The sequence below is a fragment of the Syngnathus scovelli genome, chromosome 4 (assembly GCF_024217435.2).
Source record: "Syngnathus scovelli strain Florida chromosome 4, RoL_Ssco_1.2, whole genome shotgun sequence".
NCBI classification, from domain to species: Eukaryota; Metazoa; Chordata; class Actinopteri; order Syngnathiformes; family Syngnathidae; genus Syngnathus; species Syngnathus scovelli.
In genome coordinates, this window is record NC_090850.1 from 22560296 (window position 1) to 22577232 (window position 16937).

Here is a 16937-nt window from a genome sequence, read left to right on the forward strand (position 1 = left end):
TGCTCTGTGTCCACATTTCATCTGGAGACAACCTTGATGGAACATGAGGCACCAAATTAGAACGTGACGGGCACCAGGAATAATTTGGCCTTGCCCTCACTGTCCATCACGCAGTGGTGGCAAGTTTGAGAATTTCCAAAACCAACGGCCCTGTCGTTGAATATTCCCGGGCTGAAATTTGGTCGTCACAGATCCCTTGATGGATGGTGAGAAAACTTGGCAAGACTTGATTACGGAGAAATAATGGCTAAAATGGAGTGCACTATATTTCAGGCCAGTGCGGCTAGCTGGATTATAATGTCAATCTAAAATCAGGCATACTGTCTGTAGAGAAATGTCTCTCCTGCTGAATAAAAGCAAGACTGAGGAAATGGAAACAGAATTATGTGAATAGGGAGATGTGTGATGAAAAATAATCATGGCCCGGATGTTTGTGCTGATGAATACAAGATCAGCATTTGTTCCATTTCTAAGACCTCTGCCCCTGAAGGACACTTTTGGTAGACATCTCATTGTATTTTTCTTCCCTGAAGATTTACAGCATACGGAGGTATCAAACAAAAAGTGGATTTTGCGAGTGTGAAGGACTTTTCATCTTGCTATCTCGAGTGGGATTTTTAAAGCAATGTCTATAGATCCCTGGGGTCATAGCATTCCGAAAAGCCATTTTTTGCGACCATCATCCCCGCGGTAACCATCAGAGACAATCATGGAATGTGAATCAACTTTTTGCAAGGATCCAGAACCCTGCACCTCAAGGTGAACCCCTCGCCGCCGCTGTGCTGGGGAGAATGTCAAAGCTTAAAGCATCATTCCTGGATTTGCCGGTGCTTCCTTTTGCAATCTGTGGCCATTCCTCACTCTCTGCCTTTTCCCTTTGACGATGCACAAATCAATAGATCACGCCAACAAGAGGTCTCGAGGCCAATTAGGCCGCCGCGCAAGTCGGGCCGGTTTCCGAGCCGGTGTCACGTTTCGTGTCAATAGTCGAGCTTGTCCTCCCTTGGGAACAAGGGAAGGGAATAAAGGAGGAAAGATGTTATTGGTCCTTGTACATGTACGTTTGGATGTGTGTACTTTTGTCCTCCGAGCGGCGGTAATTGCTTGCGCGGAAAATGCTAATCAGCTCATCTGGCGGTATCGCTCACGTCTTAAGAGCTGGACCACACCCCACTTTGAGTGAATGCCACCTACAATGTCAGGCTTGCTCTTACATATCAAAGAGAGCAGTGAGATGAGGGGAGACTTTATCAAAAGTCATTGTGCTGTTTTCATGCTTGATACATTAGCGCCCTCCCTTGGTGGCTCAGAGTATTGCAAGCTTTGGAAACGTTAGCCGAGTCCCTCATGTTGTGTATCTCGAAAATTATGCAATAAATATTACTTCCTTTATTCAGGTGTCCCTAACATTTTGGTTACCACCAAATCTGATGGTGTAAATAATTTTTTGAAGGGGATCTCATAAGATTAGATATAGGTGTGTCTTAGGTTGTGGACACTGACTGTAGTCATCATGACCTCTTTGTCCTTAAATGTAAGTTTTCAGTGAAGTGAACACACACACACACACACACACACACACACACACACACACACACACACTCGTGCAGAAGTTCACTCTGTATGATAATCATGTTAATTTAAGCACTTCAGTAATCAGTACTGGTTGTTAGGCCACGATGAGTCACCCCGAAGCCAGTTACTTTAAACATTAATCAGACATTACACTAATCAAGCTTCTTTTTAGCAGCTCCACTCCACTAAAAATGGAAATGAAAATGTTCAAACAGGACACCAAAGGTCTTGTTAGAGGAATAGAACAGGACAAGTGCAGTGTAAATGCGTTCACGACACACAATGCTAGCAAACATTTAGCATTAGCATGTCCAGAAGTTTAGTTTGTAAGATATTATGTGACAGCAGATGGTAGAAGAACGCTAATGGGGGAAAAAATGAAAAAACAGTCATGATGTCAAGGGAAATTATGCATCCAGCTTGTTTTTAAAAGCTTGACTAACCAGTTCTGTCATGACAAATCACGCTGTAGGCTGATTACCGACGATCGTTTTGGCATCCGCGCTGCTTTGCATGTTCAGGCCACACCGAAGAATCCAGCCTTTCGTAACCCGGGGGAGCTACATTGAAGGAATTCACATCATGAATCACTCAAGCCACAGGAAATCATTCATTTCTTCTGGTTTTCTCCAAGATGGTTGGACACTTAATGCCACAAACCATGTTTTTACTTTTCATCTGTATCCGGAAAGACCTTTTTTCACCCCAGTCTTTAAACGGACATGCTGTGACTGCTCAAATCCTAATTTGTCAGTGACCTTACTTCTGAGAAAGTGTCGGGCCAGCAGACTAATACAACTTCCTGATCAGGTGGAGGTTTTTTTTTTTTTTTTCCACAGACATAAACGCTATCATATCAAGTTTTTTTTTAAGACTCCGAAGTCCGGCCAGATCACACGGTTGCAAACCAGAATATATCACTGCATGATTTGTGGAACAGCAGGAACTTTTCAAGGTAGGACTGTTTAATCTTGGACATGTCTGCACAGAAATAATCCAACTTTCTGAAAGCAGTTCAAGAAACTTAACAAGTGCAGGGGTTTAAAATCTTTCTGGTGTCGCTTATTTCATTCCGTGCATGTTTTGGTGAGTGACAAAGAGGGAGTGGTTTCTGCAAGCTGAATAACTTATTGACCAAGGGAAGCAGTTCCGTGTAGATAAAACCAAGGAACAGTTCATGAATGCCGCACTATCATTAAAGACAGAAAAGAGATTTGTTTCCGAGTCAATGAAGCCAGCACGAACAAAACGTCTTGTTCTCTTTCTATAAAAATCCCATCCTTCATACAAACAATGATTTTCCAAGTGTAAATGCTGTCTAAACAATATGATGATGCAAAAGTAAGGAAGGCTGTCTGGATTGACAAATGATTTTCAATTCGGACTAATCTTACTTGCATGCTCATCATGAGAAGGTACGTGCAATAGGCTCACGTTTGGAAACAATGGAATGAGACACACACACACACGACAGGCTCAAACACGTATCTTGATTATTTGTTGTGAAACTGACTCTGCTTCTTTTTATAGGTCAAATGAAACTTTTCTGAAATTGCACACTCCACCTATCTGTAATCATGTCTCCTCCCACCACTATAGGTAAGATATAACCGATCCCATTTCTTCCGCTTAATCATAAAGATTAGACACAATTGGGGTTATTGGGATTGAGCCGTAATGATTCTGTTGCACTTTGGACTTTGTTAAAATAACTGCCGCACTTCCGTCAGATGCGTTCCGAATCTGAAAAATCGCAAAAGCATGTCGTTCGGAATGATGCATTATTCAAGCATGTCAGAAACAAATTGCTTTTTTTATTTGAAAGCATGCATGTATTTTTTTATAAATGAGAGCCAAGCAATTGTTATCTTTCAGGGCGCTTGTGACGTCAACGGTCAAGTGAATATGTACATACCAAAAACGATTTTGCTATTATTTTCTAAAATGTGTTTCCAGATGAGATTTCTGCATACGCCCTTTCCAAGACCTTAACCAAAGTTTCATCGCCGGCAACTGTCGGACTTTATTCTTCTTGTCAGAGTCGAATTGAAAGAATTCTTGGAAAAATGGAAGGTATGTATGCGCTCACTCGTTATTGTCTTCTGGAATCCTGCTGATTCCTATGCGGTGTTTCAGATAAATAATAGTCGTCCTATTGTCGTTATTAAATCCTATATTTAGACTTTATTCGGTTGAATAATATTATTGTTATCCGTGTGAGCCCATTCGCAAATTGTGCCGGACCATACAACAGCAAACTTTGATGACAGCATGTTGTTGTGGATGTTTATCTTATCACCAAGAAGTTCCTGCCCGCTGTGTCTGTAGGAGGCCATTTACGCACAGGCACACACCAACACAAGCTTTGTCATGGCAGATAATCATTAAACACAATGTTTATCCTTAGTTCACTTGGAAAAGTCTTGCTTTTTTTTTTTTTTTATAGACCAGCTCAGATTAAAATCTAGAAATGAACTTTAATAACATAGCTGAAGCTATTTCGTTATGATTTATGATAGTTTAAAATACGTATTAAAAAAAATCAAGTTAAAACGATTGGTAACATGATTGTCATACAGGTTTTTTTCCAAACAAGTTTTTTCATTTAGTTCCATTTTTCTTCTCAGGGTAACAGATGAGAAAGGCTTATTTTGCATGATCCCCGCAGAGACGCCAATTAATTGCAGAACAAGAACAACAAACAATCGACTTCTGGCTAGGTCTCCATCAAATAATAATTGGCTTCAACAAATAGATTGATGAATGTATGGATGTGCAGACAGATATTCTCTATTCATGAGAAAGGATTACCGACAGCAACAAATGAGTGCAGTAGGCCTAATGATCTTTTGAATAATGTATCCAATTTTGCAAGCTTTCCCTGGTCTCAGTAGGTAGGAACAAACTTAATATCACCATGGCAACCTCAAATTCAGTTGAACCATCCAAATCAATTACCATCAAATCATAAATCCACATGGTGATGATTTATATTTCTTGGTATTTTCTCATTTGAATGTGATGCCTGCAAAATGCCCCGCCCCCTCAGAAAAGTGTGGAACCTTCCACAGGTGACCAAGTTAATTGCAAACAGGTGCGTGTCATCATAATTGGGTATATAAGGAACATCCCTCCGCAAGGTTCAGATGTCCTCAAGCAAGGACAGGGAGAGGGTCACCATTTTGAAAAGTTGGAGATTTTGTTTGTTCCTTCCACAAGCTTACATGCAGAACCTATTTGACTTTTTGACATGATAAAAATTGCAGGTGCTGGTCAAAGTCTGTGAACGGGCCACATGTGGCTAGCATGTCATACTTTAGCTGGAACTGGGGAACATGCAGAAATAGCATCAGCTTCTCTGGGCCTCACTGAAGTAAAGTGAAAATATATGCTGTGTTCATACGAGTCCAAATTGCAAATGATAAAATATTGAATTTGATATATTTTAGTGAGATAATGACAAGCCGCATTAAAACACGTGCGACTACTAGATCAACAAGTGACATTTGTGTTGGAGAAATTTTCCTGACCATGTGATTCTACTCCATTTAATTTGCTCCCACCGCTGTTTTTGTCTCCAGTGTACATGTCGCGAGAAGCTTTGAAGATCGAAGAGAACTACGACGGAAAATTCCGGCCTCGCACTATTCAACCTTCACTTTCCGGCCTGTTAGCGCTAGTTTGGCGACTGCTATTCTACAAGCCCATTTGGACCGAAGAGAATCAGAACCATCATAATGTCCGTTTCATTTTTGTAAACTTCAGCGCCTGGCACTTTGCAGGCAGTGACATGCTCTGGGCCGGTCTTGCCATCCGACTCTTTCAAGCAATGGAAATCAATTTTGGGAAATTACAGCTAGTATTATATCGGGCGGCCCAATATGATGTCGAGGATGAAATCAAAAAGAAGGTTTGTGACTTTTTTTTTTCCCCTGTGTAGCAGCTAAAGATTCCAAAACTTGCACATAATACAACACAAACACGTTAGCGGTGGGGTAGCATGCTAACTCGCGCCCAAACTTGACCAAACTCCACTGAATCATCCATTAATCACTTTCCGTGTTTGTTTCATCATCAGATAGTGGTGGCTGGTCCCAATCACTGGAGGTCCAGGAAAGTTTGTTGCTGCCCTCTGTGGTTGCTCCTCTTTCTCACCCTGTTGGTGCCATTAATCATCCTAATATTCCTTTTGGCTTTTGACCTTCCCAAACATATGGGCAAAGTTGCTGCGAAAGTAAACGGAACAACCACGAGCCACGTTAGTGTGCTAGGCCTGGTCATTGCTTCGTTTGGAGTTCCAGCTGTCAGCGCGCTGAGGTTTGCTTTCCCGATTATCACGAACCTTATTTTCAACCAGGAGCGCAATCTCAAGAGAGGCATGGACAACGAGCAGGTCAGCAGCAAGCTGGGCTTCATGGACCAAGTCAGGAAAGAGATGTGGCTCCTTTCTCGTTTTGTCGAGTTCATGGAGGTGTTTGAGAGGAGAAGAATCAGAGTGGTTCTAAAGATCGTCAATTTAGACCGCTGCTCCCCGACAAAAATTGTTGCCGTTTTAAATGCTATCAACATTCTGCTATCAGACAAAGACAGTCCGTTCATTTTAATTCTGGCGGTCGACCCGGACATTATCGTACAGAAGGTCAACTATGCAGATGGCTGCTTTTGTAAAGAAGACCGGGCTTATGCGCTGCTGCGGCGAATTGTTACTCTGGCCTTCACCGTGCCACCCCTTTGTGACGATTCAAAGCTCACTTTATTTCACAGCCTGGCCGACGGTTCAAAAACCTTCAAGGACGGAAACATAACTGAAGATAAACATCAAACTGAAGGCTTTGAAAGAAACTCAAATTCATCTTCAGTGGTTATATTGGAAAAAAACGAGGCAATGCCCTTGGTAGATAAAACTGTTCAACCAGATATAACCGAGGCAGATGTCGAAGGGTGGGTTAAGAGGATCCTTAAAAGCAACGAGAGGAACTTAAATGACTACATCTTAGATGATTGCATGTTCATGCGGCGAGTGATCAACTCAATTCGAGTGAATGTGATCATCATGAAGGCCTCAAAGAAAGAGCTCCCTCAACCTGATCTCATAGCCGCCTGGGTGGTCCTAGCTAATCAGTGGCCCTGCCGACTCAGCTGGATCATCCAGTGTGTGGAAGATGCCAAACAGAGAGGCGACATCGATCAGAATAAGGATTCCGAGGCCGACGATTCCAAGAGCTTATGGGAAGTTTTCACCGAGTCCAGAGCCGAGCTTTACGTGATGCGTTCTCAGATTAAAGACCTACTTGACCAGGATGGAGACCCAGAGATGTTTGAGAGATTCCTCAAGTCAGACTTCCAATTCACAATTAAGGATCTGAAGGCACTCAACTGGGTCACGGTTAACCTAGATCCGTCGATTAAGAGCGAGTTGGCGATGATCCGAGGAACATCCAGGTTGAAAGATTCCGGTTGGATCAGGACCTCAGCGCCTTTGCCAATCAAGTCTCTAATCAATATGGACTCGGAGGATATTTGTAAAGAGGTAAGAAGTGGCAACCCAGGACCACATGTGGAGTGTCTGACTCTAATCTGTACCAAAATATTCGGTGTCATTTGGCTTATACAGCAATTAAATTAAAAATGTAGGCTGTTTAGTGACATGATTTGAATGATTTAAGTTTGACACACTTTTTACCCTCTCTAATGCACCATCATGTGATTCTTTTTCTTCCTAGCTGGAAAAGATGGAATATCCACAAAAGTATGCTGCAATCATAAAAAGCAATCACGTCACTGGCTCGTCTCTGGTATTTGGTGACCCGGATGATATTAAAAAACTCTTAGACATGACCTTTGGAGAATGGACTACTTTCCGACTTCACTTCCTGGGTTTTCCCCTGCATCTTCAACCGCAAAACAATGTGCAGCACTGTCCAAGTCACCTGCCGAGATTTCACCTGCATGACTCTCATCATTCCTCATCAAATCCCCATTTGGCTACTAGCTAAGAATCCAAGATGGATATCCCAGAAATAGGAAAAATAGGAACTCGATCACACAATTCCAAGTGTTATTGATATGCAGCAATTTGGTTTTGGCACCTTATTTCTAAGACTTAATGCTAAACTTGGAGCCAAACGTCTCTTTGTTGCTATCGCGCAATATTTGTGAGCTGGATTGATGTGTTGGATCGGTTTTGGTTTTTCAGTGTCTCACCAATGAGGCACAAATTTTGCAATTTTTTTTTATACAAACTGACACGTAGTGGGCTTTATAGACTGAAGACCACGTTGTGTATTTGTACAGAGTGAAGGTAAAAGCAAATACTCGTGTGAGGCACTGAAATGTAAATGAAGTGTATACAGCATATTTCAAAATTAAACAGTCTATAAATCGATGCTGCACAAAAAGCGACCCGTAATAAATGATGCTGACACTAGCAGAGTTTTGTCACATTTCTCATTCCCAAACAATTTTGCTCACCAACCGTACAAGCGGTATGCTGAATCATGAATATTCCAAGATTTAAGAGTGTTAGTGATACAAGACTGGCAACTTCAAAATGCTGTTTACTTTTTTTAATTGGACTTGGGAAAGCAAACAAGGACAATTGATCAAAAATGGCTTTAAATATCCTCTACCGGTTTTGTTCATAATAATCACGGAACGTGACCAAATGCGGCTTGGACCAAACACAACACACATTTCAAGTAAAAGTATAAATTGGACACATGAATTACTTGTTCGATGGTCATGAGAAAAGGGACATACAGAGTAAGGTCACTTTTTCATACACACGTATAGAATTACATATATTTTTAAAGCGTTAACTATAAAATATAAAATAAACCATGATGATGAAAACCATTTTGTTCTTAATTGTCAGGCCAACTTGCCTATTTGCGTCCTAATGCTTCAGCCAGCTTCTTCAGCCTTTTCTTCAGCTCAAGGGGAAACTTCTCGTAGCACTTTTTACAAACAGGCTTCATGTCAAACTCAACAAATTTGTTCCTGCAAAAACAGGAAGGATGAGCATGTTAGGACTGCGTATGTTTTGGAGTGCATCGGTACGGCTCAACCTCACTACAAGTCACGCTTTGCTCATTAACAGCATTAAAATAGTTTGGGAAACATGACGTGATTCCACCTCCTTTACAACAGCCATTTTTATCTGCCTGAAATGTTTTATTCATTGATGCTGTCAGGTCTCAATTTTCATGGCAATGCTTTTGCAAAACGCTGCAGGATGGAATGATTTGCCCGACTCTTCTCCTCCTTGCACCACCCCGCCATCGCATTTAAAAGGTTCTTAAACGCTTCAACATGACTTCCTGCCTTTATCATTGCTGTACTGTAGAGTGATCCACAATTTGCAATTCCCTCTTTCTGCTCCAACACATCAGACTGAAATTATGCTACAGGGCCCCCAAATTTGACGTCTTCAAGACTGAATGACAGCGTGTGCGATTACGGCAATCTGTTTGTAAATAAATGCAAAATCAACCAAATGGAGGTGCATTTCAAAGCCATTTTTTTCTTCCAATTACAAAGTGCCAAAGAGGCGTTTTATGATACTTTGCTGCCATGTAGTGGGGTCTCGCTGTACTGTAGAAGGTTAAAACTGACATTGAAAAAGAAAAACCAAAAAGGTATGCGTGCATATTATAACGAGTCATGCATATTCACGACATGGAGGAAGGCAGAAACCGCACCAACCGGCAACGTGCAAAAGTTAAGATCTCTACTGAGAAGCGGCAGATTTTTTCTTGCGCTCGCGCCGGGCCAGTCGGCGTTTCAACTCCTCCGGAAAACACTCGTAGCAACGCTTGCATACGGGCTTCAGGTCAATTTCGACAAACTTATCTCTGGGCCGCGCACAAGAAGCATGGAGAGAGTTGAGAGAGGAAATCGGGAGGGACAAGATGGACAGAAGAAGTTGAGTACGTAAGTTGAGTTAGCTGGCTGCAATTGAAGGTTATTGGTTATCACAAACACTTACTTGAGGGTGAGCTTTGTGTTGCAGGTGGAGCAGGAGAAACAACTGACACACCAGGCCTTGTTGAGAGCGGACACCACTGTGGACGAGAAAAATATTCAGATTTTTTCCCCCTCACCAAGATGTCCATGATCAATACTTACCATCGCCCTCAATCACACGGTTGCAGTGGTAACACACATCACCAAAAAGCTTGAAAACAAAAGCATAACAGTCAGATATTTAACGAGAGGTTGGATTTTTACGTTGGGCGCTTTGTTCAAACCTGGTTGTAATGCGTTTCGCAGTAAGCCAAGCCCTTCCTTTCATAATGGCGATGGCCAAGGAACGGCTTCTCGCACTTGGCGCACACAAAATGCTGCAGGCACCAAAGTTCCAAATGAGCTTCTGGGATGAATTTGAAAACAGACTTGCAAGGGGCCGGGCTCCCTCACCTCAACGTGCCACTGCTTGCCCATAGCATTGACAACACGGCCCTCGATGGGTCTCCTGCACGCTCCGCAGATGGGCACGCCCATCTTGTCGTGGCACGGCAGGCAGAAAAGTTCCCCTTTCAGTTCCCTGGCTTCAGCTGTCAGCTCCTTCCTGTAGACAGTACAGTATTGTGAATACCCAAGCAGGCATGATAGATGAGCTCCGACATTCTACCACGGAGAGTACTGACCCGCAATTGTTGCAGTTGAAGTGGTCCGGGTGGTAAGGGTCATTCTTAAAGATCAGTGGTTGCTCTTCGATGATGGCGTGGCACTTCTGGCAGATGTACTTGCCGAGACCACGAGCCTTCTCCCGATTATGGCACGGGCGACACAGGTGCCTGCACATTTCCAGAAACAATTATTTGTCTTGACTGGAGACATGCCATTGTTTGTATTTGTATTTCTTAGTTTAAGCCGACAGCTGTTCCTATGAAGCCATTTGGCATGTGGGCTTTGAAAATAATAAATTAGATGGTGTGCAAACCTGCCAGCATTTTTGACAAAGCCCACGTCAGCCAACACAGACTGGCAGATGTCACAGCAGAAGCAGTCGGGGTGCCAACTGTTGTTCATGGCCTTTATGACACGACCGATGATGAATTCCCCTGAAGGAGGTCACAAGCGATAGATTCACTTGAGACCGAATTTTTCTTCTCCCGGCAGTTTTGATAAGCAATTCACTAGATTGTGCTTTTTACAATGTTATCAGAGGAACAAAACTGCTAACTGAAGTTATAACAGCAAAAAAACTGATGATGAATTTTATATAGAGAAGTTCAAGCATGAGTCATCAATTGTTTGGAGTCCTCTCAAACAAGCTGTATCATCTTGTTTGCCTTATTAGTATTCATTATGACTGCAGTAGTTATAACGCTCACCACATTGACGGCAGCAGGGAGCAAAGAGCATCTGAAAGTCGTGCTCACAGTATTTTCTGCCTTCAAACTGTAAAACAAAAAAGGAAAAAAATGCATTTTGAGGGAAAGATTAACGCTTTCTGATGAGAAATGGAATACTACCTCATAGAAGAGTCCCTCCGGAAATTGCTGGAAACACTGGGCACACACGAAGCATTGTTCATGGTACAACTCTCCATTGCTGTTGACAATCTTCTCAGTAGGAGCAAAGCCACTCTTGCATCGCTCACATACCGCACTGGCCAGGGCATTGGCGATGCTGTTGCATGACACAAGAAAGTAGTCATTAATACACAACAGTAAGTAAAATGTAGTCAATTAAAGTAGGAATGTTTCTGATTCAATGCTTTTCTTGCATGGATCAAATATGATCTACTAGGACGTTTCTGGCACCACAATAGGAGGAAACCTTCATAATCACATCACATAATTTGGATGTGGCTGAATTTCTGTGGCCTCATCTCTAAACTAAAAAAAACAAAATACGTACAGACTTTGTCTTGACACGGACACATTAGTATGAGTAATTACTCTTTTATTACTTCCCGTCCCTACATATTCAATAAGACAAACCAAAGTTTCCGGGTAGAGATAACTTATTAGCATGCTAACTGGCTAACATTTGCACAATAGATTAAAAAAAACGTCTTTTGACGAAGAGTACATTTCTTTTCATAGTCAGTCCATAATTGACAAATCGTGAGCATATTCCAGCGTTATTATTAGGTCATACACGTCTCGTCAAAGTGACGTGTAGCTTTAGCTCGCGCTAGCTCTTAAATTAGCAACTGTGAATGCTAGCAATGTTGACGGTGTTTATGTTAACACTCACCTGCCCGTCATTCCGGCCACACCCAGCATCACCTCTTGACATGCAAGATTATCGAACCGTATTTAGTTAACTGAAGTGTTGGTTATGCTCGCTGAACTAATTTTTGTGTTTTTTTTCTGGGATGGGGCGAAGCCTTGCCACTGGCGTCACGCCACGTGAAGAGACTTGCCCGCTGGATCAACCCTGATTTGCTGATGTGCATCGAATCAAACCGATTTTAATTGTTCTACTTTAGAAGAAGTTGAGAATAGAATCGTCTCTTATTGGGGAAATATCTGAAGCAAATGCCTCATTATCAGTCATGTATCGAGTCGTCTTTCTTCTCCAATAATTAATACTTTAAAATATTGAGGCCGATAGTGATGCCGATTATTAGCAAAATAAGTATACTGATTATAAATTAATTGACTGATTCATTAAAAAAAATCTTATAATTAACCCTCAGATGTATTTCAATGGGTGTTAATTATATGCAGATTTTCCTTACGTACTAAATGTATGTAAAAGTACCTTTTCAAAAGTGCCCATACCTTGAGGATGGATTTTCTACCTGTACTAAGACAGATACAGTGACAATATTTATATCCACCAATGGTATGTATTTATTAAGACATTATAATGTATTGCAAAAAAAAAAAAAAAAAAAAGAACAGAATCCACTGCCGAGGTCATGGACACATACCCATGTGGCAACTGGGGAACATTTGCAAATAAATTACTACAAAGGCTGATTGTCAACCTTGAACAGGCAAAGCGGTACAGAAAATGGATGGAAGGTTTCAACACAATGATTTAAAGGGTTCTTTCATTGACCGGTCCAAGGGTGATGTCCTTCAGTGAGTCCACAAACGTGCTGCGTGAATTTTAAGACTTAATCCAGTTACGTTCCCGCTCAACCGCTAAGAAAAATAGTGAAACATAAAAACATCTCACTAAAGCAATACATTTTCATCAGTCATCTTGTTATTGGAGCACTGATTTACAATGATTTCCATGATTGAATTTGAATTGCATATTAACATCGTTCAAGCATTAGAGTGGGTTATTTTTCCTTGGATTCGCCAAAAATCCCAACATAACTTTTGAGTTGTACAAAAGAGATGATCTCCACTTCAACCTCAGTATATACAGTTTTGTTAAAGGCCCTCAGTTTCATACAAGCATGTACATTCTGAGGACGGAACATTTCAAAGATTCTGAAGCTCACACTAAACCAACATCATCCATTCACATACATTTCAAATCATGTTGAATGGCTATCAAATATGTTCAGGGTGCCCTTTAGAATGACCTTCATCTTAAATATTTGGAATTCATCATAATGAGTTCATTAATAGATGAAACGGCGCTAATGAAAATGGCCAAATATGTATGCATATGTACACTCAAGAGCTAAGGATTGTGATCATTCATTGGAACCAAAGTGCATGTGTGTGGAGATCTGAAATTTGTAATACTGAAAAGAAAAAGAAAAAAAAAAAAAAAAAAAAAAAAACATGCATACGTGTGATTTCTGTATATTGCTAAGTGCCATCCGTTCTATTATCTGTGAATTGGTTACCTAGGATTTAACCACCAGGCCTGGTTCACCCCTAAACATACTCTGAAAGTTTAATCTCATCAACATGTTCTTTTTATATCTCTCAAAGTGCTTTGCAAACGGTTATTAAAAGTGATTAAGCGTTCGATCACACGGCGCCAAAGCTTGACAGTCTGTATATAGCCAAAATTAAAAGCGTAACTGTTAATGATTCCAAATTCAAGGACTCTCCGTTATATCAGGTTATGGTTTTATGATTCAATAAATACACGACTTCATGATACAACTGCCACAAGGTGCCCTTCCATTCCAGACATTTCTGTGATTTGCGCAGAAAAGGTCATCCCTAAAATCTGCACCCTGACAAATCTGCACGTTGCTCCGAGAACAAAGTGCTGAATGTTTTGTCGAAACAGAAACATTTAAATATATATAAATATACATAGAAAATATATACAAATCGCGTGGACAACTTGAAAATAATTTTACAAGATTTCTTTTAGAGCCCACGTAATTAGATTCATTATTTTGCCCCTGTGTCTTAATATATCTTATGGTACAATTAATATTTTCTCAAAGAAATCTCTACGCAGCTTTCATCGCTCACACGACTTCACCAGGTGGGCATCATGTCAGGGAACCAAACGCGGCCCAGATGCTTGGACACCTCCCAGTGGATATCATCCAGCCCGTAGCGATGATCTGGAACCAGCACTTCTTCCATGATTGACAGCTGGCTCAGTCTGTCGCCACACATCTTGACAAACTCCACAAAGGCGCTGCAGGACACTTCGCACTCCCCCAAGCCGATGGCCGACAGCTGCGTGCAGCGTTGGGCTATGCGGATCAGCTCCTCATCCAGCGGCCGCAGCCCGTTAGCGCACACCACCAACTCCACCAGGCGCGGGCAGGTCAGCCCGACGCGGCCCAGCACGTCTTTACTGACCGAGCGGCCGAAATACAGATGCGTGACGGGCAGTTCGTCGCGGAAGAAGGGGCCGAACTCGTCCTCGTAGAGGAAGAAGTACATGACCAGGTTGAATTTGGGCGAGTGGCGCACCATGGCGTCCCAACTGCTCTTCTTGATGGTATGGAACTGCTGGCCCGGATTCTCACTCACCACGTCGATGCGCAGGTGCTCCAGGTGAACGTGCTTCTCTGAGGAAAGGGCGATGAGGAGCTCGTCGCTCAGCAAATGATAATTGAGAGCCAATTCTCTCAAACCGTGGCACTGATCGGCCACACAGAGGATGCCTGAGAGAGGAGAAGGGGACTTACAATTGCGCAGGAGGACAGACATTTTTTTTTTTTCAATTTGCATTTAGGCCCACAAACTATGCACTTTATTTTAAATGTGTTCAGAGTTCAGGCCCGACAGAATTGATCTCGTCTAAGATGGATCGCTGCACCAACTTTGCGCAGCGATAGCGCAATTGTTGTAGATCAATGGAATAGTAATGACAATTCATCACGAGGCCTTATCCCTTAATTTGTTCTTTGTCGTCAGTACCTGCGGGTGACACGTGAGGACAACTGCTCATTTTCAGCAGTTTCAGCGTGTCGCTGTTATTGGCCACCAGGACTTTGAGGGAGGGGTCGTCGACGGGCGTGTCATCAATCTTCAGGGAGGACAACGATTTGGAGTTCACGAAAACCACCGTCAGTGCTGAGATGAAGTGAGACTGTTGAACAGGTACAAAAAACAAATCTTTGTATATGTGCGTGGTGAAAGTCACACAGAATTTATTTACTACTGATAACGGTGAAGGGGAAAACAGAGGACAATGTGGACGATGTCATTATTTTCTTCTCGCTATGCTTTAACGATACCTTATAGTTGAATTTGAATACGATGAAAATTGGCCCGCTCACTCGTGCTTTCTTAAAAAAATGGTACATACCTTAAACATGGTCAAGTTATGTAAACTAATGAGCACGAGTGTACATTTCTCTAACTGGCATAGCTGAGCCAGGAAAAAAAAAAACGCAATTTCAGCTCAATGCTGAGTGCCATCTGGAAAAGTGAAGAAATATACTATAACGGGTTCACAAAACCAATTTGAAGCTTCATTTTCCCATCACCAGATTCAGCTGACCTTAGGCAGCTCCATGAAGCTGGGCCGAGCAGTGGAGATGAGGCCCAGTGTTTTCAGCGAGCAGTTAACAAGCTGAGAGAGGATGTCGCATGCCGCTTCTGCCGATTCTCTGCTGCTGTCCACCTGTTTCGGAAAAGACAGACTCCGACATAAGATGTGACGGCACAGCCGCAGCGGCATCTCTCGTCTCCCCTGATAGACGGTGGGTACCTTGAAGCTGACGTACTGCAAGTGGTTGGCGTGCCTTTTGATGATTTGTTTAATGAGGTCGGGGTGTGTAGCCTTCAGGTAGCTGCTAGCTGGCTGATTCAATTCAAACTCAAAGCATCTCCACAGCTCAGGCATGTGAAAAGCGTGGTTCCAGCCCCGGCACACCTGCATACAATAAGCGGATGCAAATCAGGTCCTGGTACAAGTCCGGGAAAGTGAAATAATCCTCTCAAAAAGTTAAGAATGACTGGGGACTTGTGTACCTGAGAAGCGTAGGCTCGATCCAGCAGAGGCAGATACTGGAAAATGTGGAGAAGGACTTCTTGCGGTAGCAATTCCCAGTGGACCACTTCTTCGTCAAGTTCTGCATCCCGCCTCTGTTTACGAGCCCGCTTGAGAGTACCGCTACTGGTGCCGCCCCCATCCTCCTGTTTAGTTCCCTGGAGGCCTCGTTTCATCCTGGAGGTAATGGAATTTCCATTATTAAACCTTATTTACACATTCTTGTTATACATTAGACTATTAATCGTTACTAGAAAAGGGCTTTTCTGTCTTTTATTCTGTCATGACAATTTTCATAATATTTTATTTTGAAGGGCGATCGGGGGATAATGATATTTGGTAGGCTAACATATTGAGTGCTAGCATAGCAACCACTCCTCTGACCTGATAATGATAGCGGGGGTGGACACGCCTCCCTTTGGCTACAACAAACACGAGCGTCTCATGACCAATTCATAAACTGCACGTTATCTTAAAGTCGTTAAAACCGTTTCCGGTGCAAAAAGCAAACTCTGTACTTTTTCTCAAAATGACTGCATTAATAATTTGCTTACAACGCAAACGCCACGAGTTAGCTAGCCCACTCGCATGTCATGTAGCTGAGCCAAGACATTAGCGAGCGCATTCTGGAAAAGGATTCATATGAAATTGTCGAGTCACACGATGTTTCAGGAAAAAAGTATATTCTAACATCTGACACTTACCTGATTTTGGCTAAGTTAAGCTGTTTGTTTTAAAAAAAAAAAATTAAAAAGCTATCTGTCTGCGTCAACCAGGTCCGACACAACTAAACTGCGTTCGGGCTGCCCGACCGCTCAAAAACATTGATCCATAAATCGTCGATCGAAAGATTGGTAAATTTTTAGCGAGGATTGATGATTTCCAGACGCCGTTTCGTCTCCAAAGCCGTTAACCCAGATTCGTCCCGAAAGACTGCTTCGGTAGTTAGTCAGGTTAAAGATGGCGTTTGTTTTGCAGGCAGCTCGAAGCCAACCTACCGACTGCTTGACCTGCTTGCGCTTACA

The 16937-nt window shown here is 42.3% G+C and overlaps 3 protein-coding genes across 4 annotated transcripts; 1 reads left to right on the plus strand and 2 right to left on the minus strand.

Annotated features, from left to right (window-relative positions):
- The first annotated feature begins 2039 nt into the window (after positions 1 to 2039).
- nkpd1 (NTPase, KAP family P-loop domain containing 1) lies at positions 2040 to 8002 on the plus strand. Its single transcript, XM_049716969.2, has 6 exons — positions 2040 to 2530; positions 3106 to 3174; positions 3532 to 3648; positions 5157 to 5485; positions 5654 to 7105; positions 7299 to 8002. The coding sequence occupies exons 2-6, from the start codon at positions 3153 to 3155 to the stop codon at positions 7569 to 7571; spliced, it is 2193 nt and encodes a 730-aa protein (XP_049572926.1). The 5' UTR covers positions 2040 to 2530; positions 3106 to 3152; the 3' UTR covers positions 7572 to 8002.
- Positions 8003 to 8126: 124 nt separating this feature from the next.
- On the minus strand, positions 8127 to 11972 carry LOC125966636 (LIM and senescent cell antigen-like-containing domain protein 1). Of its 2 annotated transcripts, XM_049716971.1 has the most exons (11): positions 11785 to 11972; positions 11055 to 11211; positions 10914 to 10980; positions 10520 to 10640; positions 10224 to 10373; positions 9994 to 10144; positions 9825 to 9917; positions 9703 to 9751; positions 9563 to 9638; positions 9280 to 9428; positions 8127 to 8574 (listed from the first exon to the last, which is right to left on the minus strand). In XM_049716971.1, exons 1-10 carry the CDS (start codon positions 11811 to 11813, stop codon positions 9305 to 9307), a joined length of 1017 nt encoding a protein of 338 aa, XP_049572928.1. In that variant the 5' UTR covers positions 11814 to 11972; the 3' UTR covers positions 8127 to 8574; positions 9280 to 9304. The 2 variants fall into 2 exon arrangements, with proteins under 2 accessions (XP_049572928.1, XP_049572929.1); XM_049716972.2 differs by lacking the exon at positions 9280 to 9428 and having other exon boundaries at positions 11785 to 11971.
- Positions 11973 to 12572: 600 nt separating this feature from the next.
- On the minus strand, positions 12573 to 16922 carry LOC125966635 (F-box/LRR-repeat protein 3). Its single transcript, XM_049716970.2, has 6 exons — positions 16617 to 16922; positions 15894 to 16089; positions 15631 to 15795; positions 15421 to 15543; positions 14835 to 15006; positions 12573 to 14578 (listed from the first exon to the last, which is right to left on the minus strand). Exons 2-6 carry the CDS (start codon positions 16086 to 16088, stop codon positions 13938 to 13940), a joined length of 1296 nt encoding a protein of 431 aa, XP_049572927.1. The 5' UTR covers position 16089; positions 16617 to 16922; the 3' UTR covers positions 12573 to 13937.
- Positions 16923 to 16937: the final 15 nt, after the last annotated feature.

Excerpts from the sequence above, each read along its gene's own strand:
- nkpd1 (XM_049716969.2), top strand. The coding sequence starts at position 3,153 with ATGTCTCCTCCCACCACTATAG. Across the intron at positions 5,486-5,653 it reads AGGATGAAATCAAAAAGAAG|ATAGTGGTGGCTGGTCCCAA; the intron begins GTTTGTGACTTT and ends TTTCATCATCAG. Across the intron at positions 7,106-7,298 it reads CGGAGGATATTTGTAAAGAG|CTGGAAAAGATGGAATATCC; the intron begins GTAAGAAGTGGC and ends TTTTCTTCCTAG.
- LOC125966636 (XM_049716971.1), bottom strand. The coding sequence starts at position 11,813 with ATGCTGGGTGTGGCCGGAATGACGGGCAG. Across the intron at positions 11,212-11,784 it reads GTGGCCGGAATGACGGGCAG|CATCGCCAATGCCCTGGCCA; the intron begins GTGAGTGTTAAC and ends GTCATGCAACAG. Across the intron at positions 9,752-9,824 it reads GCGAAACGCATTACAACCAG|CTTTTTGGTGATGTGTGTTA; the intron begins GTTTGAACAAAG and ends TTTGTTTTCAAG.
- LOC125966635 (XM_049716970.2), bottom strand. The coding sequence starts at position 16,088 with ATGAAACGAGGCCTCCAGGGAACTAAACAGGAGGATGGGGGCGGCACC. Across the intron at positions 15,544-15,630 it reads TGCAGTACGTCAGCTTCAAG|GTGGACAGCAGCAGAGAATC; the intron begins GTACCCACCGTC and ends TTTCCGAAACAG. Across the intron at positions 15,007-15,420 it reads GCTTCATGGAGCTGCCTAAG|TCTCACTTCATCTCAGCACT; the intron begins GTCAGCTGAATC and ends CCTGTTCAACAG.